The sequence below is a fragment of the Triturus cristatus genome, chromosome 3_1, assembly GCF_964204655.1.
Source record: "Triturus cristatus chromosome 3_1, aTriCri1.1, whole genome shotgun sequence".
Lineage (NCBI taxonomy): Eukaryota > Metazoa > Chordata > Amphibia > Caudata > Salamandridae > Triturus > Triturus cristatus.
In genome coordinates, this window is record NC_140583.1 from 428,301,501 (window position 1) to 428,327,457 (window position 25,957).

The window sequence follows — 25,957 nt, forward strand, 5'->3', positions numbered from 1 at the left end:
TCTCACTGGATGCCCATGGTATTCAACGGGCAAGCTAAAGAGGTTTGATGGCTGTGGCAGCCAGGCCGGTGGGGGACTGGCTCAAAATCTGGCTGGAGGTCCTACTTGGTCTATAGGAAGCGCATCCTCGGCCACAAAAAGGTTGGCAAGCTTGCTGGCTGCCACAGCCCCTGACGTCGCCTTCCTCACGGAGACCTGGATGAACGCCTCTTCAGCTCCCGACATCGCCATCGCTATCCCAGAGGGCTACAAGGTCGTCCGGAGGGACCGAAACGCCAACCAGATGGGAGGAGGCATCGCCATCATCCACAGGAACACCATCCGTCTCACGACCAGCACCGACAACACCCTGACCAGCGCCGAACACCTGCATTTCCAGATCCACACCAACCCGAACACCACCCTCAGAGGCACCCTGATCTACCGACCCCCTGGACCACGCACACAATTCAGCAAGGACATCGCCGACTTCGTCAGCCCGCATGCCCTCCCCTCCGCCGACTACATCCTCCTGGGAGACCTCAACTTCCATCTGGAGAACAACAACGACCGCAACACCAGCACCCTGCTCGACAACCTCGCCAACCTGGGACTCAAGCAACTGGTGTCCACCCCCACCCACCTCGCCGGACACACACTCGACGCAGTCTTCTCATCCAGCACAGACATAGACTTCAGCCACGCCACAGAGCTTCAATGGACGGACCACAGCTGCGTCCACTTCACCTTCAAGAGAACGACGACCCACCAACACCAGCAACAGGCAGCCCGCAGAAGCTGGAACAAGATCACAGCAGACCAGCTCGCCACCTCCCTGAACCAGCACCCTCCTGCCAGCTCAGCGAACCCCAGCCAAGCCGCCGACAACCTCACGAAGTGGATCAGCAACTGCGCGGACGAACTCGCCCCACTGAGGACCCCGCCTAGCAGACCCGGCAGCAAGAAGGCCCCATGGTTCACCGACGAACTCAAGAGCTCCAAGAAGAACTGCCGAGCCCTCGAGAAAGTCTGGAGAAGGGAACCGACACCAGACAACAGGACCTCCTTCAAACTTGCCACCCGGAAACACCACCAGCTGATCCGCGCCGCCAAGAAAACAGCATTCAAAGACCGGTTGGACAACAACGCACACAACTGCAAGGAACTCTTCAACATCGTGAAAGAGCTTTCCAACCCCAGCGCAGGAAACAACGACATCACCCCATCGCAAGACCTCTGCAACTCCCTCGCTTCATACCTCCACAACAAGATCGCGGACATACATAACAGCTTTAACAACCAACCAACGCACACCATGACCGAACAACCACCCCCCACCACCACCCTCCACGCCTGGACCCCGATCAGCACCGAAGACACCATCCGCACGATGAACTCCATCCACTCCGGATCACCGACCGACCCCTGCCCTCACCACGTCTTCAACAAGGCCGACGCTGTCATCGCACCCCACCTGCGAGACATCATCAACACTTCCTTCGACACCACCATCTTCCCTGAGAGCTGGAAGCACGCCGAACTCAGCGCCCTACTAAAGAAACCTACAGCGGACCCCACCGACCTCAAGAATTACCGCCCCATCTCGCTCCTCCCGTTTCCAGCCAAAGTCATCGAGAAGACCGTCAACAAGCAGATGGCCGCCTTCCTCGAGACAAACGGATCCCTCGACCCTTCACAGTCCGGCTTCCGAGCCAATCACAGCACCGAGACCGCCCTCATCGCCGCCACCGATGACATCCGAGCCCTGATGGACAATGGAGAAACAGCGGCCCTCATCCTCCTAGACCTCTCTGCGGCATTCGACACGGTCTGCCACCGCACCCTAGTACGGCGCCTCAGCAACATCGGAATCCAGGACAAGGCGCTGGACTGGATCATCTCCTTCCTCGACGGAAGAACACAGAGAGTCCGCCTACCACCGTACAAGTCAGAGGCCTCCGAAGTCACCTGCGGCGTCCCTCAAGGATCATCTCTGAGCCCCACCCTCTTCAACGTCTACATGAGCCCCCTCGCGGCCATCGTACGCAAACACAACCTCAGCATAATCTCCTACGCCGACGACACCCAACTGATCCTCTCCCTGACCAACGACCCCGCCGCCGCCAGATCCAACCTGCACGAAGGGATGAAAGAGGTAGCCGAGTGGATGACGACCAGCCGCCTGAAACTGAACTCGGACAAGACGGAGGTCCTCATCCTGGGCTCCTCACCCTCCGCCTGGGACGACTCCTGGTGGCCTCCCGCCCTGGGCACCGCACCCAAACCGACAGACCATGCACGCAACCTAGGCTTCATCCTGGACTCCTCCCTCTCCATGACCAGGCAAGTCAACAACGTCTCCTCGGCGTGCTTCAACATCCTACGCATGCTACGGAAGATCTTCTGGTGGATCCCCACCGAGACCAGGAAGACCGTCACCCAGGCCCTCGTCACCAGCCGACTGGACTACGGCAACGCCCTCTACGCCGGTACCACCGCCAAGCTCCAGAAGAGACTCCAGCGGATCCAGAACGCCTCAGCCAGACTCATCCTCGACATCCCACGAACCAGCCACATCTCCGGACATCTGAGAGACCTTCACTGGCTCCCCGTCAACAAAAGAATCACCTTCCGCCTCCTCACCCACGCACACAAAGCCCTACACGACCAAGGCCCGAGCTACCTCAACAGCCGAGTCAACTTCCACGCTCCCAAACGCCACCTCCGATCAGCCAACCACGCCCTCGCCGCCGTCCCCCGCATCCGAAGAGCGACTACAGGAGGAAGGTCCTTCTCCTACCTGGCCGCCAAGACCTGGAACTCCCTCCCGACCGACCTGCGCCTGACCCAAGACCACCTCTCCTTCAGGAAGAAGCTGAAGACCTGGCTGTTCGAGCAGTAGCGGCACCCCCCCCCTCCCCCCCCCCCCCCCCCAGCGCCTTGAGACCCTACGGGTATGTAGCGCGCTTTACAAGTGTCACTGATTGATTGATTGATTGATTGATGACTGGTCGGTTAAAGGTGCTGTTGGAAGCCCCTTCTGTGATCACAAAAGAGACAAAAAGCGGACTGGAATTGACGTGGTCCGATAGAAAGATCTAAGGACCCGGCCATAGCCCTGCTGTCCTTGAAGCGCCCCAGCGCAGAGTACATCTTATCTCTGAGGAGACAAGTGTCATCAAAGGGCATGTCCATGAAAGAAGCCTGGACATCCCATGAAAAAGCCAGTGGTTCTCATCCAGGTGCGGAGTCTCAATGCCACTGACTATGAAATCACTCTACCCATGAGACGGTTGTGTCCAGCCCACATCGGATGGTAAACTTTGCTGCATATCTGCCATCTGCAATCACCTGTGGTAGCACGGCTCGAGCCTCCTCTGAGACCATTGGCAGCATTTGCGCAACCAAATCCCAAATGATGTGGGTATATGGGGCCAAAAGGCATAGGGTGTTCAAGAAGGATTAGTTACTTACCTGTAATCTTAGTTCTCTTCCAGGGGTATCCTCATCAAAGTCATAAGCATTAGAATATTCCCGCCCATGTGCGGGATCCCGGAAACAGTATATTATATGTGCCCCACATATATATATCCATACATATATACCTATATGTATACACAAGCAATTGCAGCCCATAAACCCTAGAGCTGAACCATGCTGTAAGGAATTTCCACTACACAGAAGAAAAAAGCATTATAAACATGAGAAACAACATCATAACTTGTTTGGAAACTGTTTTAATGCTTAGAAAACAGCAGAAATTCTTAGAAAACACTGAAAGCATAGGAAGCTCCCAGGCTGCATTGCAAATACCCAGTCTAAAAAGACTGAAAAGCTAACTAACAGCTGCATAGCAAAAAACTGACACCGTGCCTTTAAGGCACACCTGACCCCCCACCTTCCCATCATGCCTCAGGGGTGGCAGTTAGGTCAGTTGTTCTTTGCGGGGACTGAAAAGTCATGGCACAAAGAAATAATAACCTCTGAAAACTATCACACCTTTGACCGGGGAGGCGGGAGGGTTGCTTATGACTTTGATGAGGATACCCCTGGAAGAGAACTAGGATTACAGGTAAGTAACTAATCCTTCTCTTCCAGGGGATCCTCATCAATAGTCATAAGCATTAGAATAGAATAGCGAGCCTCACCTCATCCCCCTGCGGGCAAAGGAAAGAAAAACAGAGAAGGAACAGTATGCTTAGATAGACCCAGCTACCCAAACAGGTTCCTCAAGGAGGCTTGGCCTACTTGGGCATCCGCCCTGGAATCGGATTCGAGGCAGTAGTGCCTGGTAAAGGTGTGAACCGATTTCCAAGTGGCCGCCTTGCAGATCTCTGCCATTGGAACGTCATGCAAGAAAGCTACTGTGGCCGCTTTCCCCCTAGTAGAATGAGCCTTAGGGGCCAAAGGTAAGGGCCTTTTCGCCAGCAGGTAGGCTAGGGTAATGCAGGAAACAATCCATCTGGAAATGGATCGTTTAGCTGCCGGGAAGCCTGTTCTCATGGCGCCATAGTTGACAAACAGCTGATCCGTCTTCCTAATGCCTCTGTTACTTGCCAGGTAGAATTTAAGTACCCTCTTGAGGTCTAAGGAGTGGAGTGACCGCTCAGCCGGGGTCGCTGGATTCGGGAAGAAGGATGGCAGAGAAATGGACTGATTAATATGAAAATCAGACACTACCTTAGGGAGAAAAGTTGGATGTGCCCTTAAGACCACTTTGTGCTGGTGAAAAATTGTGTACAGCTCTTTAGTACAGAGAGCCTGGATTTCGCTAACTCTGCGCGCCGATGTAATGGCTACCAGAAAAGCGGCCTTCCACGACAGATGCTGTAAAGAAGCTTTGTGGATTGGCTCAAAAGGTGGGCCCATCAACTTGGACAATACTAAGTTCAACTCCCAAGGAGGAGAAGGGTTTCGAACAGGGGGGTAAACGTTTTTCAACCCCTGCAAGAAGTCCTTGACCACCTGCATCTGGAAAAAAGAAGGTTGACTGGGAGACCTCCTGTAAGCTGTAATGGCAGACAAATGGACCCTGATGGATGAATACTTCAAGCCTGATCTAGCTAAGTGAAGGAGGTACGGAAGGATGACGTCCTCCTGCCCCTTTGTAGGATCAAGGTGATTCTCCCTACACCAAATGAAGAACCTCTTCCACTTAAACGCATAAGACGCTCTCGTGGAGGGTCGCTTCGCTCCTTTGAGAATATGCATGCAGTCAGGTGGTAGACCTAAATGTCCGTATTGCAGGACCTCAGGAGCCATGCTGTTAAGTTCAGTGAGGGAAGGTTGGGATGTAGAATCCTCCCGCCCATCTTGGACAGCAGGTCCGGCCTGCAAGGCAGTCGCCTGTGAGGTCGCACTGAGAGATGGAGAAGGTCCGGGTACCACCACTGGCGCGGCCAGTCCGGAGCTATGAGGATCATCTTCATGTCGGATCGGAGCAGCTTGGATACCACCTTCGGAATCAGAGGCAGGGGCGGAAAGGCGTAGGCAAATGTCCCGGACCAGTCCATCAAAAGAGCATTCCCCCTGGTCCCTGGACGGTGGAATCTGGACGCGAAGGCGTGGCATTTTGAATTTTCGTCGTCTGCAAACAGATCGATGTCTGGACGACCCCAACAACGGAACAGGTCTGCCACCACGTCGTCGTGCAGCACCCAGTCGGGCTGATCTTCGAAGTGCCTGCTGAGTGCGTCTGCCTTGATATTCAACTCCCCTGGAAGGTGCACTGCCACTACCGAGAGGTTCCGGGCGAGCAGCCAGTGCCAGATCGCCTGCGCCTCCAGGGAGAGGGGGCGTGACCGAGTCCCGCCCTGTTTGTTCAGGTAAAACATGGTCGTGGTGTTGTCGGTCTGCACCAGGACTGAGTCGGCCTTGATTGCTGGGAGGAACGCCTTCAGAGCAAGGTGGACTGCCCGAAGCTCTAGCATATTTATGTGGTAGCCCTGTTCTTTTGCAGACCACCGACCTTGTATTTGGAGGCACCCCATGTGGGCCCCCCAACCTTGCAGCGATGCATCTGTCACCACCGATTGCACCGGAAGTGGGTGGTGAAACGGGACTCCCACCAACAGATTGTCCTGACGAGTCCACCATGCTAGGGAAGATTACGCCACCTGGGAGAGAGAGATTCGATCTCCCCAACGGCCTGTGTACTGAGCCCATTGGTCCTCCAGGGCTTGCTGCAAAGGTCTCATTCGCAGTCTGGCATTGGGAATGAGAAAAATGCAGGACGCCATGGATCCCAGCAGAGATGCTACCTGCCGGGCTGACGGCCTCTGCATCTGCTGCATAAGCCTGCATTTCCTCTTCATTGAAGACAGTCTTTCCCCCGAAGGATACGCTCTTCCCACGCTTGTGTCCAGAACGGAGCCAAGGTAGTGGATGGACTGAGTGGGCTGCTGCACGGACTTTGCCATGTTGACGTGAAGGCCGAGAGCGTGCAACTGTCTCAGACAGATTTGGAAGTCTTTCTTCACCTGCTGCTGGGATGGGGCCTTCAGCAACCAGTCGTCTAAGTACGGGTAGACGAAGAGACCCTGCTTGTGTAGGCAGGCCGCCACCACTGCCATACATTTGGTGAAGACTCGCGGAGCCGACTTGAGTCCGAATGGGAGGACTTTGTACTGATAATGCTTGCTTCCAACCACAAACCGCAGGTACCTGCGGTGATGTTTCACGATTGCAATGTGAAAGTACGCATCTTGGAGGTCCACCGAACACATCCAATCCCCGACTTGCAGATGTGGACATATTTGGTGAAGCGCCAACATACGGAACTTCTCCTTGACGATGACTTTGTTTAGGAGACGAAGGTCCAGAATCGGCCGAAACTTGTGCTCTTGATCTTTTTTGGGCACAAGGAAGTACCGGGAGTACACTCCTTTTCCAACCTGCGAAGGAGGAACTTTTTCTATGGCCTGTTTTTGCAGAAGGGCCCTCACCTCCTTTTGGAGTAGTTTTAAGTGGTGAGGACGGGACCTTTTTGGCGGGATGTCTCTCGGACGCGCTCGAAAACGTAGCGCATATCCATTTCGCAGTATATTCAGCACCCAGCGATCTTTTGTGATGCTGTCCCACTCTGCTAGATGTTGTGACGCACTTCCTCCCACTGGAGTGGGCAACGGTCGTAGAGGAAGCCACAGCTCATGACTTTCCTCCTCTTGTGGTAGTGGAGGACTGTTGCTGGTGTCCACCTCTGCCCCTGCCGGACTTTCCGCCTCGAAACTGTGATTTCCCTTGGGGTTTACTCTGAGACCACTGAGGGGTTTGAACCCTCTGTTGAGGCCCCTTGCGTTTGGTGGGTCGAAAACGGCGCTTGAATTCCTTTTTCTTCTCCAAGCCCACAGCTTTGAGGGTGTCTAGCTCAGTTTTCATGCGCCCCATCTCCTCATCCGTGTGAGTGCCGAAGAGGGAGTTGCCAGAGAACGGGAGGTTTAAAATCCGTTGCTGTGCGTCTGGCTTGAGCCCTGTCAGCCGCAACCAGGACGACCTCCTGGCGCACACGCCGTGTGTGTAAGAGTGGGCTGAGAGTAGCGCACCATCCGCCGCTGTGCTAATCGACTGATTAGCCACCAGAGCCCCTTCAGTAACAATCTCCTCAAAGTCCTTTTGGTCCTCCTTGGGGAGCTTGGACTTGAATCGCTCCATCGAGTCCCAGAGAGCCCTATCGTATCTGCCCAGAAGCGCCGCCGCGCTGGAGATTTTGAGGGACGCCGCCGCGGAAGAGCAGGCCCTGCGTCCCCAGGAGTCCTGGGTTCTGCTCTCCTTATCTGGAGGGACGGAAGAGGAGGCCGACGCCGTCTGACCCTTTCTTGCAGCTGCCACTATGACGGAGTCCGCAGGCGGGTCCATCTTCACAAAGACGGGGTCAGAGGTAGCTGGCTTGTATTTTTTGAGGATACGAGCCGGAACCGCTTTGACGGTCGCCGGGGTGAGAAAGGTGTCCATGACTGGTTCCATGATTCCTGGGACCAAAGGCAGCAGTGGACGAGAGGCAGACTTCTGGTGAAGTGTTTCAAAAATCACCGACGTGGTGACTTGGGGGACTGACATCTCAATCCCCAGCTTCTGCGCTCCCCGCTGCAACACCTCCTGGTAGGTGTTGATGTCGTCTATGGGCGAGACCCTGGACACTGGGCTGCCCGATAGCGTGGGTGAATAGTCCCTGATGGAGGGCCTGGTGGACGAGGAAGAGGACGATGATGGAGTCCTCCGCTTCCGGCGATGATCACGAGCCCGTGATCCAGATGAACGCCCCTCCCATCTGGGGGAGCGCGATCTGCGTCGCCTGTCGTCCGGCGATTTCTGACGTGCCGGCCTGGGGGGACTAGCTCTGTCCACAGCCGCCACCAGCCGTTGCAGCGGAGAGTCATGCACTGGACTGACGTATTCCCGCAGCCTCCTTGTAGCCCCTGAGTCCTGCCAATGATGTGCTGGCAGCAGCCATCTGGTCGACAGAGAAATGGTCCCTTGAGTCTGAGGGGAAGACCTACGGGGTTGGCCAGCAGGCTCTCGTGGAATTGCCGGTCGTGGAGATGCCCCTAAGTGAGAGGAGGAATGGCGCGACGCCGACGCGTGGTCTTGACGTCGATCCGTGGCGTCGTCTCCTTTCTCGCCGGGACCCTTCTCTCGACGTCTAACGACGCCTCGATGCGGACCGGCGGCCATGTTCAGTGGGCGAAGAATGCCGCCTCGACGTCGAACGGCGATGTGAAGCCGACGACGGAGGCCCTCTCTCCCTCGACGCCGAACGCCGTGGGGACGCCGGCGGAGATGCTGCCACTCTCGACGTCGACGCGGATGCCAACCTCGACGCCGAACGCCGGCTGGATGACGACGGCGGAGGATCCTGCTGTCTCGACGTCGAACGCTGATGGAGCCTCGACGACGGAGGGGATCGTGCCCTCGACGACGGAGGGGTGACACTCCTCGACGCCGGTCGTCGCCTGGTTGACGACGGCGGAGGGTCCATGCTCCTCGACGCCGATCGTCGTCGAGATGACGACGGCGGAGGTTCCCTGCTCCTCGACGCCGATCGCCGCTGGGTTTGGCGACGGCGGAGGTTCCCTGCTCCTCGACGCCGATCGTCGCCGGGTTGACGACGGCGGAGGGGTGGTGTCTCTCGACGCCGATCGTCGCCGGGTTGACGACGGCGGAGAGGCTCTAGATCTCGACGCCGATCGTCGCCGAGTTGACGATGGCGGTCTGGACTTCGACGTCGAACCTGCTCTCGACGGCGAGCCCGCTGTCGAAAGTCTCTTCTTGGACACACGACCTACCGGAACATCTTTCCTCAGCGCCGAGCCCGACGCTGAGGCGGAAGGACGAGAGGACTGGCTCCTAGATGAATCTCTAGGCCTCTTGGAGCCCTTCCTCACCGGAGATCGGCCTCTGGATGGTTGTGCCAGGCCATAAATGCAAATTCGCTCTCTGTCCTTCAAAGTTCTTTTGGACAGGCTCTGGCAGTGAGTACATGTCTTGGAATCATGATCCTCCGGTAGACACAGGATACAGACCCTATGAGAGTCAGTCCTGGCCTTCTTCTTGCCACAAGCAGGGCAAGGATCGAAAAGAGAAGGCATTTCAAGTTGGAAAAAACGCCCAAAACTGCCTAAAAAAGACAGCCTCTTACTGACTTAGATGTAAAACGTCAAAGTAAGGGAAAAAACAGTTGAAAAATAGACAATATTTTCTGACAAACTCAGAAAAAAGTGGAGCTCTGTTGCCAGGATCCTTCCAGAAGGAGCTGGAAAGAACAACTGACCTAACTGCCACCCCTGAGGCATGATGGGAAGGTGGGGGTCAGGTGTGCCTTAAAGGCACGGTGTCAGTTTTTTGCTATGCAGCTATTAGTTAGCTTTTCAGTCTTTTTAGACTGGGTATTTGCAATGCAGCCTGGGAGCTTCCTATGCTTTCAGTGTTTTCTAAGAATTTCTGCTGTTTTCTAAGCATTAAAACAGTTTCCAAACAAGTTATAATGTTGTTTCTCATGTTTATAATGCTTTTTTCTTATGTGTAGTGGAAATTCCTTACAGCATGGTTCAGCTCTAGGGTTTATGGGCTGCAATTGCTTGTGTATACATATAGCTATATATGTATGGATATATATATGTGGGGCACATATAATATACTGTTTCCGGGATCCCGCACATGGGCGGGAATATTCTAATGCTTATGACTATTGATGAGGATCCCCTGGAAGAGAACCATGTGTGTTCTTCTTACAAGTTTTTCCTTTTTTAGGTGTCGCGTGCATTGCAGGCCAGAGCCCTGCTTCGCCTCCGCGAGAGATTTTGTAGGAGAGGATTTTCAGAAGAGGGCATTAAGCCCCGCCCCTCATTCCCATTGGCCGGCGTCAACGTTTATGTTAAACGGTGGCCTACCATTGGAAATGAGGTGTTTGGGTTGCCTCCCTTTGGCCTCCGAGCTGGACTCAGTGGCCTGCTTTGCGTCTGTCGCAAAGCAGTTTCTTATCTTTATGGAGCCATGTGTTAGAAACACATGGCCCCATCAAGAAAAGAGATCCCCATGCTCCGGCGCGATCCTCTTTCGCTTTCGGGACCGCGTTTGTTTTACAAAAGGAGTTGTGTCCCTCTTTCTATAGTGAGAGAGCTCATTGGTCAATGCACGTGCTTCAGAGATGTGTATAACCTTCAGACTGACGTGTTCAAAGCTACAATGGGCCGAATGCCCCTTTAAACTTTATTATGGCCGAACACTAAGGATCACCAAATCGGGAAATTACACATCTTATTAACGATTTCAAGGGACTTTTGTTTACATGTGGTATGCAAAAGCGATATCGTCTGCAAACTCAAAGTACTTGTATAAAATAGTGTATAGAATCGGTTATAAAGAAGCTGAAAAAAATACCTACCACTACGGAAACAATCAGTGTGAAAATCTGTGTTGCTGTAAAATATGGAGGACTGTTGGGGGTTGCTTTCCACGCAAAGAAAATGCTGAGCGTGAGGGGGGCCAAGGTGGTTTGTTGCCACCAACATCCCCCTCCACTGCTCCCATCACACCAAGAGCATTGGCTCTCACCTTGCATTTAGACATGTAACCTGAAACCTCTATCTCTGCCCCCACCCCTTCCTGGGTACCGTAAATATAAATGAGCACTGTCGAAACATCACAAAGGGTCCTCGGCAGTGGCACTGAACTGCCCAGTCATGTGCTAATGCCCTTTGTGTTTTACTGCCCTGCAGCTGGTGCCAGAGGAAACCATGTTCAGATGTTAGTGGTTGGGGTGATTCTGAGGTCTTTCTTACCAGACACCAACCCTTCAAATGGAATTCTTGAGGCGACTCTTGCATCAGGGTACATCGCCTCAAGGAAGATGAAGTGATTGCCCGACTCGGCGCTGCATTCTTCAGTCCAAGCGAAGGCCAATCTAGGCAGAGTGCGCGTGTGTGGGAGGGGGGTGTTTGTTCGTTGCTCATGTGGTTGAAGAATGCCATCCCCCTCCACTGCTCCCATCACACCTAGTGCGTTGGCTCTCACCTTGCATTTAGACATGTAACCTGAAACCTCTATCTCTGCCCCCACCCCTTCCTGGGTTCCGTAAATATAAATGAGCACTGTCGAAACATCACAAAGGGTCCTCAGCAGCGGCACTGAACTGCCCAGTCATGTGCTAATGCCCTTTGTGTTTTACTGCCATGTAGCTGGTGCCAGAGGGAACCATGTTCAGATGTTAGTGGTTGGGGTGATTCTGAGGTCTTTCTTACCAGACACCAACCCTTCAAATGGAATTCTTGAGGCGACTCTTGCATCAGGGTACAGCGCCTCTAGGAAGATGAAGTGATTGCCCGACTCGGCGCTGCATTCTTCAGTCCAAGCGAAGGCCAATCTAGGCAGAGTGCGCGTGTGTGTGCGTTTGTGGGAGGGGGGGTGTTTGTTGGTTGCTCATGTGGTTGAAGAATGCTTCGTGAATCTTAGGCTGCCAGCAGCAGCACCACCAAGGGACAGTGTTTTCCAGTTTTGAGTGATTCGTACATTGCCTTGGTACAATGTTTCAAGGCGCACGCTCCGTGAGCAACTTGAATTCTGATAAGCCGGAGTACGGACACTTCTGTAAGCCTCCCTTTTAAATGCGTTTCTCAGTTAGCTTTTTCTGGTGTCCGTTTACTTGGCGTTTTTTGTGACCGCGGCCGCCTGTTCCAAGCGGTGTACTGCCTATACACTCCCTATGTTATATTTTGATGCACAGATCTGTTCAGCGCACGTTCTGTCTATTCCACGCTGTCACGTCTACGGGTACTACCAAACAACTTAAATAATATCACTAATACAATGATATTGCAGTGTGTATTGTGTATCATGTACGTCATTAAAACTCCAATGACGTTAATTATTTTGTGTTGAGTGTATCCGTTCATCTCGCATGTTATCACAAATAAGGCTATTTTTCATGCTCTGTTACAGAGTGGCTGCTGGGCCTCTGACAGAAGTTTAATTGCATTGACTTCTAATGATCGTATTTCGTATTTCTGAATTATGAAGTATTTCTCTGGTTATTTAAATGTTTGCATTTGTTTCATGTTATTTGTTTATTTTCCGTACTGCACTTGTACTGTACTTTGTGTTAATGTAACCGGAATCTAATTTGGTTCAATATAGTGTTTTGCATATCGAATGTCTTTTTAATGCCATTTAAGGAAATGTATCCCGGAAACTCTTTTCCTTCTGTCAGTCCCCCTCCTGCCCCCACCCCCATACGTTCTGGTCTCTTCTTCAGTATTGTTTGTATGCCCGTCCTCACTCCGCAACACCCCCTTGAACCATGAAAAACAAGTGTTGCTACTCTACTCCCAAAAAACGGTGAAAACGCATGAATATTTCCAAAGTAAGTTTCCTAGAATTTAAAAACTTTACACTTAGGCATTTTAACATGATTGGTTGAGCGCAAGTGTTTTCATTTACTCTCTCCCTTAATAAATCGATATATTTTGTGGGAGGGTGGTGTTGTTAATACCCGTTTTGTGACAGTGCTTCTCTTTTAAAAAACACATTTAAGATACAAATGAAAGCATTCTACATAGTTCTAGCTTTAGAAGTCTGCTTTATTGCCATTCACAGACTTTATATTTTTCGTCTGGCTTCAAGACCACTTTAGCTTTTCTTCGCCAGCTTTGCGTAATTAAATGCAAATGCAAACAGTGATTTATGTAGAACAGCTTTGGGTCAACCCTTTTCATCCACTGGTCTATTCAGCTGTCATTTAAATTGTGTTTCTGTCCACCACAGCATGGGGTAGTTGTGCCCCCATTTCACCCAATGTCTCTCTTGCATTGTGAGCACTGGCATTTTCTCCTCTTCTCAAGTGTGCATCTGTATAAAAATAAGTACGCTTCAATGCCAAGAGGGTGGGCCAGGTCTTTACTTTGCCCATGCTTTTTCTTTCTCTTCTCTAGCCTTGATTATTTTCTTTTCTTCAGGTTCCAGTAATTCCATGACAGTAACACCTTTTTTCTTTTTGCCAATAAGAATCGTTTTCTTGTGGTATGCAATAACACTTATGTTAGAAATGGGGTCTCCGGTTGGCTAAGGCGTGCGCCAAAGCCAGGCAGAGACCACCACTTTAGTCAATGCAAGGAAGTTACATGCCAAAGATAACCCCTGCTCGCCCCCTTGGTAGCTTGGCACGAGCAGTCAGGCTCTACCAGCATAAATACATTATGCAATAACTGTAAGCATGAGCGCTATCACATGAAAACATTGGGCATCACATTAGGAAATAAATCGGCATAGAAACAGTGTGCCCCAATTGGGGGCACAACGCACTGACTCTGGCCCCCAAGCCAACTGGCCTCTCACAGGGGCTCAAAATACCCAAAGTCCCGAATGTCAGGGAGGGCTACAAAAGCAGCCGAGCAAAGGTGCGCAAAACACTCAAGCCTAAACGAAGCAGCTGCCCACTAATTGCTGGGCAGCTGGTAAATTAAAAGATGGGCATGGCATTCTCTGTCCCCCACGGGGACTCTAACCAAATAACTGTGCCCTCAAACGTTGCAGCTGCCTGGGCTCTCACAGGGCAGCTGAAAGTAGCAATTCAACCTCTGGCACCACTGTGCCCCTGACCCCTCACTGGGGCCCTACGAATAAATTATGGGCACCGTTGCAGCTGCCCGCTGCCAGGTGGGGCAGCTGGTGAAAATGGCACTGGCCCCCACGGGTCGACAGAGCCCCTCTCGGGGACTCTAAAGTAAAAATATCCCCCATGTTGCAGTTGCCCGCTACGGTGGCGCAACTGAAGGTCAGCAAAGTACTGGGGCGTTGGAGTCCCCTCCGGGACTCAAAACTAAAGGAAAGAACTGCCAAAACGTTGCAGCGGCCCGCAACTGCGGCGCCACTGTGAAACCAAAGTAAGGAGGGGATATTAGGCCTCAAGGATTCCCGCCGTAGCGCGAGACGCGCTGGCGCTAGAGATCACTCTTCTGTAGGAAAAGGCGGCCAGCCACCCCCCCCCCCCCCCCCCCAGCGCCAGTACCTTCTGATGTGCGGGGCAGTGGAGACCTCAAACTTGTCTCGATTCCGGGCGGCGCAGCCTCACCTCTGGAAAGCTCCCCTGGCTCGAGGTGCAGTGTTGCTGGCCAGCCAATGGCAGCGCGGCCCTTTGCGTTGAGCCTCCTTCAATGCACAGAAGCGTGGGGCTGGAATGCGGCGGGGGCAGGCACCGACAATGTGCCTCGGGCCCCCTCCGAGTCACTCCCAGATGGTTCTGCTTCCTCCCGCTTCGGGCCGTCCGCGAGGCTCCCACGTCACCAGGGAGCCCCGCCAAGACCAGCATCCCCTCTCTGCTCCGGCTGGCGGCATACACAGGAGCGCGGGGTAGTTTGAATCTTTAGTGGATGTTTCTGGTGGTTTCCATCCATATGTTTTTCTTACAGATGTGTAGTGGAATGCTTGTCTGTTTGAATTAACAAGCAATGCTTCCTTATGTTCACTAAAGATGCACTTATAGTTTTGCCAAACAATCTCAATATGCAATACATCAAGATTGTGCTCGAATCTCAGCAGTGCAAAAGAAAAAACAAGGTAGGAGCGGCACAACTTCAATATAATAAATTTGATTCTCCCCTGCACACATTACTTTTTTGGAAATGTATACCTTTAATCTGTTCTCTTCTAGCGTTGTGCTCTTTCACTGCAAGCTGGAGGTGTCTACAAGCTTTCTCCAGTTTACTTTTCAGTTCTTGACACTCAGACCTTGAGTTCTCAAGTTCTCTGAGACAGTGTTCACAACAGTTAGCCTGAGACTCGAGGTTAGATTTTGAGCCACCGTAATCTGTAGAATGATGAAAAGGAAACAAATTATGTGAAGAACACCAACTGTACATACATAACCCCACGTGAACGCAATATTTAGCAAGATAAGATATTGAGGAATAGATGTATGTGCCTTTCAAACAGTTTAAAACCAGAAAGCTTATGGCATAATTATTTGGAACACCACATTTTGACTACAAAAAACAAATATGCAGTGAAATTCATCTGAACTGGACAAATATGTGTCAAGTGAGATATTTTTAGAGAAAGCGACAGATTCTAGGAGCTCAAATAAAAACTATTTTGAAATGTGTAAGGAAACGCCTCTTTTGGTATGGTCACCCTCACTGTTTTGGGCAGATGCTGTTGGTTTTTCAACTCTGAGAGTGCACGGAGGCCTGCTAGCCAGACCTCAGTGCCAGTGCCCTGACCCATAAATGTGTATGTTTGATGGGCTCAATAGGAAGCTGGCTTCATATGTAGTGATGCCAATTTAAGGGCACACAATGCAAAAGGTCCAGTTGACCCTTATGGTGTACAGGCCTTACTTTAATAATCCCAAGCGCTTTATTTGTGGCAGTATAGTTGAGCAGCTTAGGCTTATCAGAGAGGAGTGTAAAGCATTTGTTGTACACACACAGTCAATAAAAGGTTCACACACTCAATAAGAAATATGAGACCCAATTATACAAATAAAGTAGATTTTCATATGAATTTAGACACTAAGATCTTTAGAATAACTTAAGTTCTTTCGAAAATATTGATTTGAAAAGAAAACAGAAAAATAACTTGAATAAAGTTTTTGAGGCATGCGCCTCGAACGCCACAATGTTACTCTATGGAGTGGGGGGGGAGAGGGGGAACACACATAGCAAACAGATACTTGCAATCGTCTTTCAGAAGTGTCCATTGGGACTTAAGGTGCTAGAGGGCCAATGTCCAATCGACCACCAGCAGTTTCCTTTTACCTGACCTGGTGTGTCCGGGTGCAGAGGTGCTGGTCGGGATGGTAGCCTTGACTGCTACACCGATAAAGTCAGGGAGGATTGAAACAAAGAGGCTGCAATTGGGAACTTGGGGACAAGTCCAGCTAAACCCAAAGGAGGACTCAAGTCGTGGGGACCCCTTAAGCCAAGGGGATGCAGTCAGAAGTCATGAACCCGGGCTGGGGGGCACGGGTGCAGAGGTGCATGGCTAGCTGGTCACTTGCATTTGAGGCTCTCACGGTTGTCAAGGGGAAATATAAAACAACAGGGCCAATCTGGTCGTGGATCTTGTCTGTCCTGACGTCCCTCAACTCGCAGGAACGCTTCCAGGGCTGTGGTGTCTGGGCAGTACGAATAATAAACTGTGACTGGTGCAATTACCCTGGTACTCGGAGTTTTGGTACTGGGGGCCTCCTGGAGGGTCTAGTGCCTCTAAAATCAGCTAAGGGATGGGACTGACCTCCTAGAACCACAAAGACCTCCTCCTGAGGTAGTGCTCCCTCTGTGGGTCCGTTGGTCAGCAACGCAGTGACTAGGGCAGATGCAGACCGTGCCTGCAGATGCAGGGGGATGGCTCTGCCACCCAAAGGGAGATGCTAGCTGGTTGTCGAAGTGATGGACAGTCCTCCAAGTGTTGGAGAGGATGCACAGCTGCCAGACGAAACAAGTCTTTGCATTTTTCAAGGAGCAAGGCAGGGTTTGGAGGAAGTTTGAGTACAGGTCCTTGGTTCTGGCTGGGGCAGAGGGGGCCTCTAAATGGAGTATTTAGGGGCATTTAGAGGAGTGGTAGTAGCCAAAGGGCTACCTATCATTAAGGTGACTTCACTCCTTATATTACCACTAACTGTGAGGAGTGGGTATAACCCTGACCCAAAAGTCTCTATTTTCACAAAGACAAGATGGCGAAACCCTTCGTAGGCTATTCACTTCAGGGGTGTGACTAGCCTGCAAGTGTAACACGCCTCCCGAATATCTAATTTCCCACCTGCCCTGGTGCTAAGTGGGTCCCAGGGCAAGGGGAGGTGTTCCTCAGGTCTGAGGGGAAGCCGGGGTTGTATGTCAAAGGCTTTGAAGCCTCTGGCCTTGATATGCTAAATTGCAAGTCATCCTGCTGGTGAGCAGGAAAGTGAGAGAGGTGAGAAGCACACAAGTTACTTCCCTTGCAAAATGAGAAGACTAATGCAGTTGTATATTAAGAGTAAATTCCATTGAACTAAGCAAGCCCATGCTGGCAAGGTGGCACACTAAGAAGCTCAACAGGATTAAAAGGTTAGCAGATTTGAAAGAGCATATCTGTGCAGTAAGGAGGTAGTTTTGTCACCGAGCTGCAAGAATACCATACTACAGACCCTGCAAAACATGTTCCCATCAATTGATTGAATGTTACTAGTAGACCATTTTTAAGATGTCAGAGTTGTTTTAAGAAATGAAGGAATGAATGAGGAAGATGGGCAGAACCTAGATCGAAGTGGGCAGATGTACAACAGTAAGTATCTTGAGAGGAAGGAATGATCACAATCTTGGGAGCAAGGTGCAATCACATTTGACACACAGAAGTCAGTAAAGAAAGAAAACAATTCAGAGAAAAAAAAGGAGATAAAGTATACATACTAAAAACGTAATACTTTCACACAAAAGAGAAGATAAAGAGTCAAAGACCATTCCACAGGAAGACAAAGGTTAAACATGAAGAAAAATTAGGAAAACAGAGGCAAATATACAAGAGAGTGTTGGCTCAAAGTAGGACATGGAGCTGCGAACTCAGTCCACAACATCCACACAAATTTGTCAGAGGCAGCATTCCTCGAATGACAAAATAATCCATTAAATTGATGGAAGAGGTAAAGAAGTCCGTAACACAACCACTGTTACAACCCTGGGGAACAATGTGTTAAGTCACAGCTCCTTGTGGTCATCTGCAGAAGAGGGCTCAAGAAGCACCAAGTAGTTGCCACAAGAAATAGGCCAAAGGGGATGCTTGGGAATATTCCCCTCTGCAAATTCTAAACACATATATGAAATACCACACATCCGCCATAACCTGTTACAATTACATATAGAAAGAGGCAGCAGAGTTGCTGTTTTGTTTACTTTTAGCATAAAGAGAGCAAGGAGTAAGGTGTGCCTAGGGGCACACACGTCTGGTTTCAAAAGCTTGTATATTTGTGATTGTAATTAAAATCTGAAATCTCTGATAAAATCTTTAGAAAAAGTGCAGGTTGGGATCTTCAGCCCAGTGACATATTTTGTGTTCCACCATATGTTTAAAATAGAAAGCTAACCACTGGATGAGATGCCTCGAATTGGTTCCTTGAAAAAGTTAATATGGGACATCATTTTTAACATTGCTTTTTAACAAAACAATACAAAATAGGCAATCTTGAAAGAAGCAAAGTACCAATGTCCAATGGATCAGAGATCTTCATTTCACGTGTGTAAGCTTTGTGTTTTGTTTCATCAGAGTGAGATGTTCTGTGATAATCTCTTGCTCCAGTTCTTTGATCGTGAGGATGTACTCCGTTTTTCTGAAAACAAGAACATAAAGATGAACACGGCTGTACATTATTTTTAAAAACAAAAATATGCTACTTATCTTTACCTGTGCTTTTCCCCTTCCTTGTGGTGTTCAGGCTATCAACCGTTCAATTTTTTCTGAAGCCTTCTGTGAGATGCTGGCATTTCACCCAAATTCAACACAATTGGTAGCAACCTAAAAACTGATGGCATTTGGTAGCCTAAAAAGAGAAGTAGGAACACTGATTCCAAGGTATGAACCCTGTGCCTGGAGAGACAAGGACCTAGGTCACCCTATATCAGCACCATCTGTGCACTTAGCAATGTCAGATTATCCACTCTGCCTCTTTAATGCCATGCAAGTGTAAGCTGATGTGCCTACATCAGGTATTAATTTACCCTCCATCCTTCAAGTCTGACTTTTCCTTTCTTCCATCTCTTGTCCGATCAATCTTTTATTACAGTGTATCCCCTTATCTCCCTGCACCTGATCCTCCTCAACTATCTGCTGCAAAGTGGCAAATAATGAAACAATCTACACCCACTGTCTCTGTTCCCCGCAGCTCCAGAGAAGCTTCATAGCTCTGAATCCTCTGTTGCCCTCAGACTACTCCAGCATCTGTTGGTATGATTTAACCAATGCTCCTCTGGTCCTGTAAGCTTCTTCCTAGAACAGCCACTTTATCAGGGCCATTGGTTAGTTTTTACCAACCATTCCCGCTCCCAGTATCAACTAAGGATTGAATTCAAACTGTGTGTGAATGGGTGGGTACATCTTCTAAGCAGAACATAAAAAAATACTTAGCTTTGTGTCACTCTTTGTAGTCGATACTCTAACTACAGATTCTTTACATTGTGAATATTCCCAAGCAGCAGACTGGATCCGGAAGATTTTTCAGCACAGCCCCTGTGTGCCAATAGGTGGTATCGTGTGGCTCTGCGTCCACTCCACTCTACTCAGGAATTGAATACTGGATCTACACATGGAGCACCCATTACATGCTGGCATTAGTGTCTTTCTCAGTATTGTCCATGCCCTCGGACACACAGCTCAGTAGTAATCAATTGTGCCAGCGTATAGATCTCTAGAATTGGGACCATTTTAGATGGAAAAGAGTCCATTCCGCAGAATGGGACGGTGGGATTGAGGTGCAGAATCTGTAGTTAGTTAGAGTATACACCAGAAGGATTATGTTACTTACCCTGTAAGCATCTGTTCTTTTCATGTAGTGCTGTAGATTCACATGCTTTGCATACTCCTGCCATCTAGTGCTGGGTCCAGATGTGTGCAAGTTGTTTTTCTTAGATGAAGTCTTTCGAGTCACAAGGTACAGTGACTTCTCCTCTTGATAATACACATGGGCATCAACTCCCTTGTTAGATTGTTGTACCGCAGGCGGGTGAGAATGGAATGTAAAGTAAGTGGTGGTTGATGACGCCCATGAAAGAAAGAAAAAAACGAAACAAACAGACAATTCCGGACCTAACCACTAGATTGTGGAATAATGCACCGCATGTGAATCCAGAAAAGGATTGGTGCTGCAAAAGTGTACGTAAAGAGATGTAAATGCATATGAATACGGTAAAGTAACTGCAACGGCCACAAGTGCATGGGGAAGAGGGTGGGGACATGTGAATCTACAGCACTACATACAGATGCTTACTGGGTAAGAAACCTAATCCGTTCAAGGCATGTGTGGCTGTAGATACACATGCTTTGCTTAGACTGTATAGCAGTGCCCTCCAAAGCGGTGGCTAACCTGAGGGTGGTACAGTTGTTTTAAAGAGTGTACGTAGCACTGCCTGACCTACATTAGCTTGTAGGCATGCTAAAGCATCCACACAGTGTTTATTGAAAGTGTGTCATGTAGATTATGTAGCTGCTTTGCATACATCATCTTGTGGGATGGCGCCCAGGAAAGCCATAGAAGTTCCTATTTTGTGAGTAGAGTGTGCTTCAGGGGTGTAGGTAAAGTGCTTTTGACTTTAATGTAACATGTCTGAATGCATTTAACTATCCACTTGGCAATACCTGATTTGGATATGGGCTTTCTTTTATGAGGGGGTGAAAAAGCAACAAATAGCTGTTTGGTTTTGCAGAAGTCTTTACTTCGGTCAATGTAGTACATAAGGGCTCTCTTAATACCTAATGGCTCCTTAGAGCAGGTTGCGGTTGCCTGTAATTGACCACACAGCCTTGATTCAAAACGCTTTTATTTCCTTGTAAGCACTCTTTGGTGCATCTTGGGAGGTGCCTGGCTCCTGCTACGTGGATGAGATACTGAAAGTGTGATTTCAGTATTTTATTCATTTTGTGATTTAGATTTTTCCCCTTTATTTTTACTTAGTTTTATTTTCCAGTATGCTTTGCTCGCAGGGGGGCCTGCAAGTCGGTGGGTTGGCTTTACCCCAGTTTATTGCACTATGGATTTATTCCACCCTGTTTGATTCTTGTGCACTCAGCTCTAATTGGCCATGCCGTCCTCTCATTTGGGAGACTACTTAATTCGAGCTAGAGAGCGTCCGCGCAGCTCCTTAGAGCAGGTTACGGTCACTTGCAATTGACTGCGCTGCTTTGATTCAAAATGCTTTCATTTTCTTGTAAGCACATTTTGGAGAATTTAGGGTGGTGTCTGACTCCTGCTACATGGGCGCCATACTGAAAGGGCAATTTAAGTATTTTATGGTTTAGATTTCTGCTCTTAATTTTAACTTGGTTTTATTTCCCAGGACAGCTTGCTCGCAGGGGGCCTGCGAGTCATGCTGAGGGTGGCTGGAAACCAGTATATTTCACATTTGATTTATTTCGCCCTGTTTGACTCCTGCGCTCAGCGCCAATTCGCCACACCCTCCTCCCATTTGGAGTGGACACACGCCAAAGGCAAGCCAGTCTGCCCCAGAAAAAGCTAAAATAACTCGCTTTTCAAGCTTTGAATTAATGGCACTTAAGTGCAAAGGTAGGTCCTTGGATTGCCTCGGCATTCCCCGTTGAAAACTTTACAGATCTTTTGCTCCGCTTGCAACTCACTATTACCAAGGTTGTTTTTGGAGACTTATACTAAAACCATCCCCTTAGGACCTGTTACTTCTACAAACTCTTTGAAAGAGAGCATTAAGCCTTTGAATTGTGCACTTGTCAATCGCTTAGACTGTGCTGATCTTATAGACCACCAACACTAGGACATATTGTTTGTTACTGAGGCCTGGACAGACGCTGCTTCAGGCCCTAACTTGACAGAAGACACCTCTCCCCCTGACCCTTAAAAAGGGAGGGCGTCTGGCCATTATACACCGCGACTCGTTTACCACCTCCTTCTGGCTACGCCTTCCTCTATTTGTGAAGATTTGTCTTTCAATATTCAACCTACTGAGTATCCTTGTGTTAAGGAGACGTTATTATATCATTCCCCCTGCCCAAGGTCACCTTTTATTGGCAATGCTGGTTCTCTGTTGAAAGAAGGGCTATGTTACAGTAATTTCACTCTGTAGGGCGATTTTCATTTTCCTTTAGAAACCGTCATGGACCTTGACTCCTTAGGTCTCTTAGATGGGATGGATAGCTTTGGTCTAGAATAATTGGCCCAGAGACCCACACATAAGGTGGGCCAAACGCTCGATTGCATATTTTCCAATCACCTTACTTTTCAAGGAACATTGCCTCCTATGTGGTCCGACCACTCAGCGGTTTCGTTAAACCTGGACTTTTCTCCCATATAATCTGCTTCTAACTCTATTCCCAAGCCTACCAGGCTCAGTATTGGAACAAACTCAGTCCCCATATTTTTCAGGAGCATCTTGCTTCTTCACAGCCAATCTATTCAGGCGATGTGGAAAGCGCATCCAAGGCTTACACAAGTTGGCTGTTTTCAGAGCATTTGCTCCACAGACAAGTAAACATTCCTGTTGTATTCGTCCTCAACCTATTGCGCTCTTTCCTTTCAGACCGAAAACAGTTTCTGGCAATGGATTCCTTTGTTTCAGAGTATTTCACTCTCCCCGTGGTGTCCCCCGGGATCCTCCATTAGCCTGACCCTGTTGAATGTTTATGTTGCAGCCTTGGCTCCTTTAATTAGATCTTTTTGGTTCACTCTGACCTTTTATGCCGATGACAAACAAATTGACATTGCGGTTTCACTATTGACAGAAACTTCCATGACTGTATGCAGGTGATCAGTTCATGGATGAGCAATAACTGGCCAAAACTAAACTCCAACAAAACAGGGGTCAGCCAATTTGGCAACAACCCTTTGTTTTGGTCCTCGTGTCTGTGGCCAGAGGAATTGAGGTAACTACCTACTTCTGTCATTACAGCTAAAAACCTGGGAGTCATTAGAGACAACAAGCTTTCCTTCGGTAACCAGGTCAACGACTTTGAATTTATTCATTCTAAGGATGATCAAAAAGATCTTATGATTCATTCCTCTAGAATCTCAAAAAACTGTTATGTCCTTTATTCTGTCAAGGCTGGATAGCTGCAACAATCTTTATATGAACATGCAGCAGCGACACTTAAATAAGCTGCAGGTGCTGCAAAATGCCAATGCCAGATTCATCCTAGCACTCCCAAATTCTGTTCTGCTAAGGCAGTCATCCAGCAACTTAATTGGTTACAAGTGAGATATAGGATTAAGTATAAATCCTTGTGAATTGCCTACAAGGCTCTTCACAACATTGGCCCCGTTCATCTCAGACAGACGTTCGCCTGGTATGTAAAGAATAGAACCCTTCGGTCCTCAGGCACAAGAACCTTTGTTGTTTCCAGATTCAAAAAAGTCAAATGGGGTTGAAGAAGTTTCATCCTTAACACCCCTAAGGCTTGACATTAGCTACCCTCTTTCATTCGTGCAGCCCCTGGTCTGCTGGCATTCAGGAAAGGTTTAAAAACATGTCTTTTTAGCAATTAGGCCCTGTGAGTTCCATTTCTGTTCTTGGAGCTAGTGCCATTACTCCCCAGGGTAACAGTGCACTTTATAAAACACTTAACATTAAAAATGTATGGAGAGCCCTTTCTGCAACTGAGTCTGGTTGAGGAAAGAATATAAGTAAGTCAACATTTATATTACGGTGAAAATAAGAGACCACCTTTGAAAGGAATTTTGAGTTGGTGCAAAGGACCTCCCTATCTCTATGGAGCTGGATGAAAGGCTCTTAGGTTAGTGCCTAGAGCTCACTAAAACGTCTGAGTAAAGTGATGACAATTAAAAAAGCAACCTTACAAGATAGAAATCGAAGGGAGCAATTCTGTGGTGGTTCTAATGAAAAAAGATACAGACACTGCCAAATCTATAGGTGCTCTTCAGACACCTACTCCTCGTGGCTCCTTTTGCCGCTCCACCTACAAACCGGGTTCCAAAACTACCTCCTCTGATGTCTCCCCCTCATACCAATGTGGCCAGGGTCATTACTCCTCTCCCAGTGGTTATTATAGTGGCTCTTACAGAGGCAACAATGCCAGAGGTAGAGAAAAAGATGCTTTCCTACCCGGTGCTGCACCCAACAACAAACCATGACTTCCCTATCCTTCCCCCCGAACACCAGTCGGGGGACGATTACAGTGCAGGACCAAAAGACTAAACTGCCCTTCCTGTCGGACATGGCTGTCATTAAAATAGTGCTTTGTTTAAGTGGGCATTTATTCCTACTTCACAGCCTGGCAGATATCCAGGACGGGTACTTCGCATGCCAGCGCAATTATAGCAGTCTTGGTCCTGGTGGAATGGGCTCTCAACCAGTCTGGAGTCTGCTCCTCTGCCATCGCTCAGCAGATCCTAATACAGAGAACTATCCATCTGGAAAAAGTCAGTTTCTACACCACTTTTTTGTCCTAGAGAACCCCACAAAGAGCTGAGCACTGTCGAGGGGAACAAAAAATGGAACCTCTTCAGGGATGAGGCGTGGCAAAGAATGTTGGAAGAGTGATGGATTTTCTGACATGGAAAGCTGTGACAACCTTCGAAAGAAAGGGCGCCTTGGTCCTGAGCGCCAGCTTCTCAGGGAAGTAAGTGGTATAGAGGCTGAACCGACAAAAGCATAAAGTTCACTCATGCAACAAGCAGACGTTATCACATTGAGAAACACCGTTTTCAGAGTTAGCAGATGAAAGGGACAACTGTGCTGCGGCTCAATGGAGGTGCCCATAAGGAAAGTAAGGGCCAAGTTGAGGCCCCACTGTGGCATCAGAAAAGCTTTCAGAAGAAACAAATGGACCAAAACTTTAAGGAAACACATTACCATTGTTGATTTGAGTGGTATGGTCAGGTAGCCTCAAGAAAGCAGACAGGGCTGACAAATAAACTTTAACTTTGCCAACTACAAGTCCTTGGAGGACCAAACACTTAACAATAAGTATAACATCCAACTTTTTGGCTTGTATTGGGTGCATGCAACTTACTACACATACCCAGAAACCCGCCCCAGTATAAACGGACATCATGGAATTACGTCTGCCTTTTAGGTTAACATCCAGTACCTCAAGAGGGAGAGCAAAAGCAGTCAACTGCTGTTGCTCAATCTTCAAGCATGAACGCATAACTTGTGCAGCCCTGGCTGCAAGACCCTGCCTTGCTGCTGCGACAGAATGCCCTCCTAAAGCGGTAGCTTGTTCAGAGAAAAGATGCCCATGTCCAGATATTTGAAGGAACCACACTCTCGTGGCCCAATCTGGAACTACTGGGTTGACTTGGTACTTGTCGTTCCTGATCTTCTTCAGAACTCAGGAGAGGTAGCGGTGGGAAGCCATACAGAAATCTCGTGGACCACTCTAGGCGGAATGAGTCACAGAGAGACAGCCTTATTGAGAATTCTAACATGTACATCGTTTGACACTACGCATTGTCTGCACAGGTGAAGAGGTAGATGAAGGGCTCTCCCCATTGGTGGAAGCTGTCCTATATCACCTCCAGATCTAGTTGCCATTCTTAATCAGCTAGGCGCTGCCTGCAAATTTGTCTGCCCTGGCTTTCAAAGATACTGCCAGGTGGTTTACTAGCCAGGAAATGCACTGATGATTCAGCCAATTCCAGGAGCCAAGAGCTTCTAGGCACAGAACCGGGAACCCCATATCACTGTGCTTGTTGCAGTATCACATTGAGATGGTGTCCCAACTTCCTCTTGAAGGATGGCAGGAAGGCCTTCAATGCCAAGTGGCTGTATTGCAGCTTCAGTCAGTTGATGAGGAGGCGGGTCTGTGAGAAAGTGCCCTC

The 25,957-nt window shown here is 49.1% G+C and overlaps 1 protein-coding gene across 2 annotated transcripts in view; it reads right to left on the reverse strand.

Annotated features, from left to right (window-relative positions):
- CEP152 (centrosomal protein 152) overlaps positions 1-25,957 on the reverse strand; it is a 725,831-nt gene that overhangs the window by 89,246 nt on the left and 610,628 nt on the right. For both annotated transcript variants that reach the window (XM_085644215.1, XM_085644214.1), the window contains exons 22-23: positions 18,640-18,766; positions 15,098-15,274 (exon numbers count right to left, since the gene is read on the reverse strand). In XM_085644215.1, coding sequence (XP_085500341.1) covers positions 15,098-15,274; positions 18,640-18,766 — 304 coding nt within the window. The remainder of the gene's footprint in view (positions 1-15,097; positions 15,275-18,639; positions 18,767-25,957) is intronic.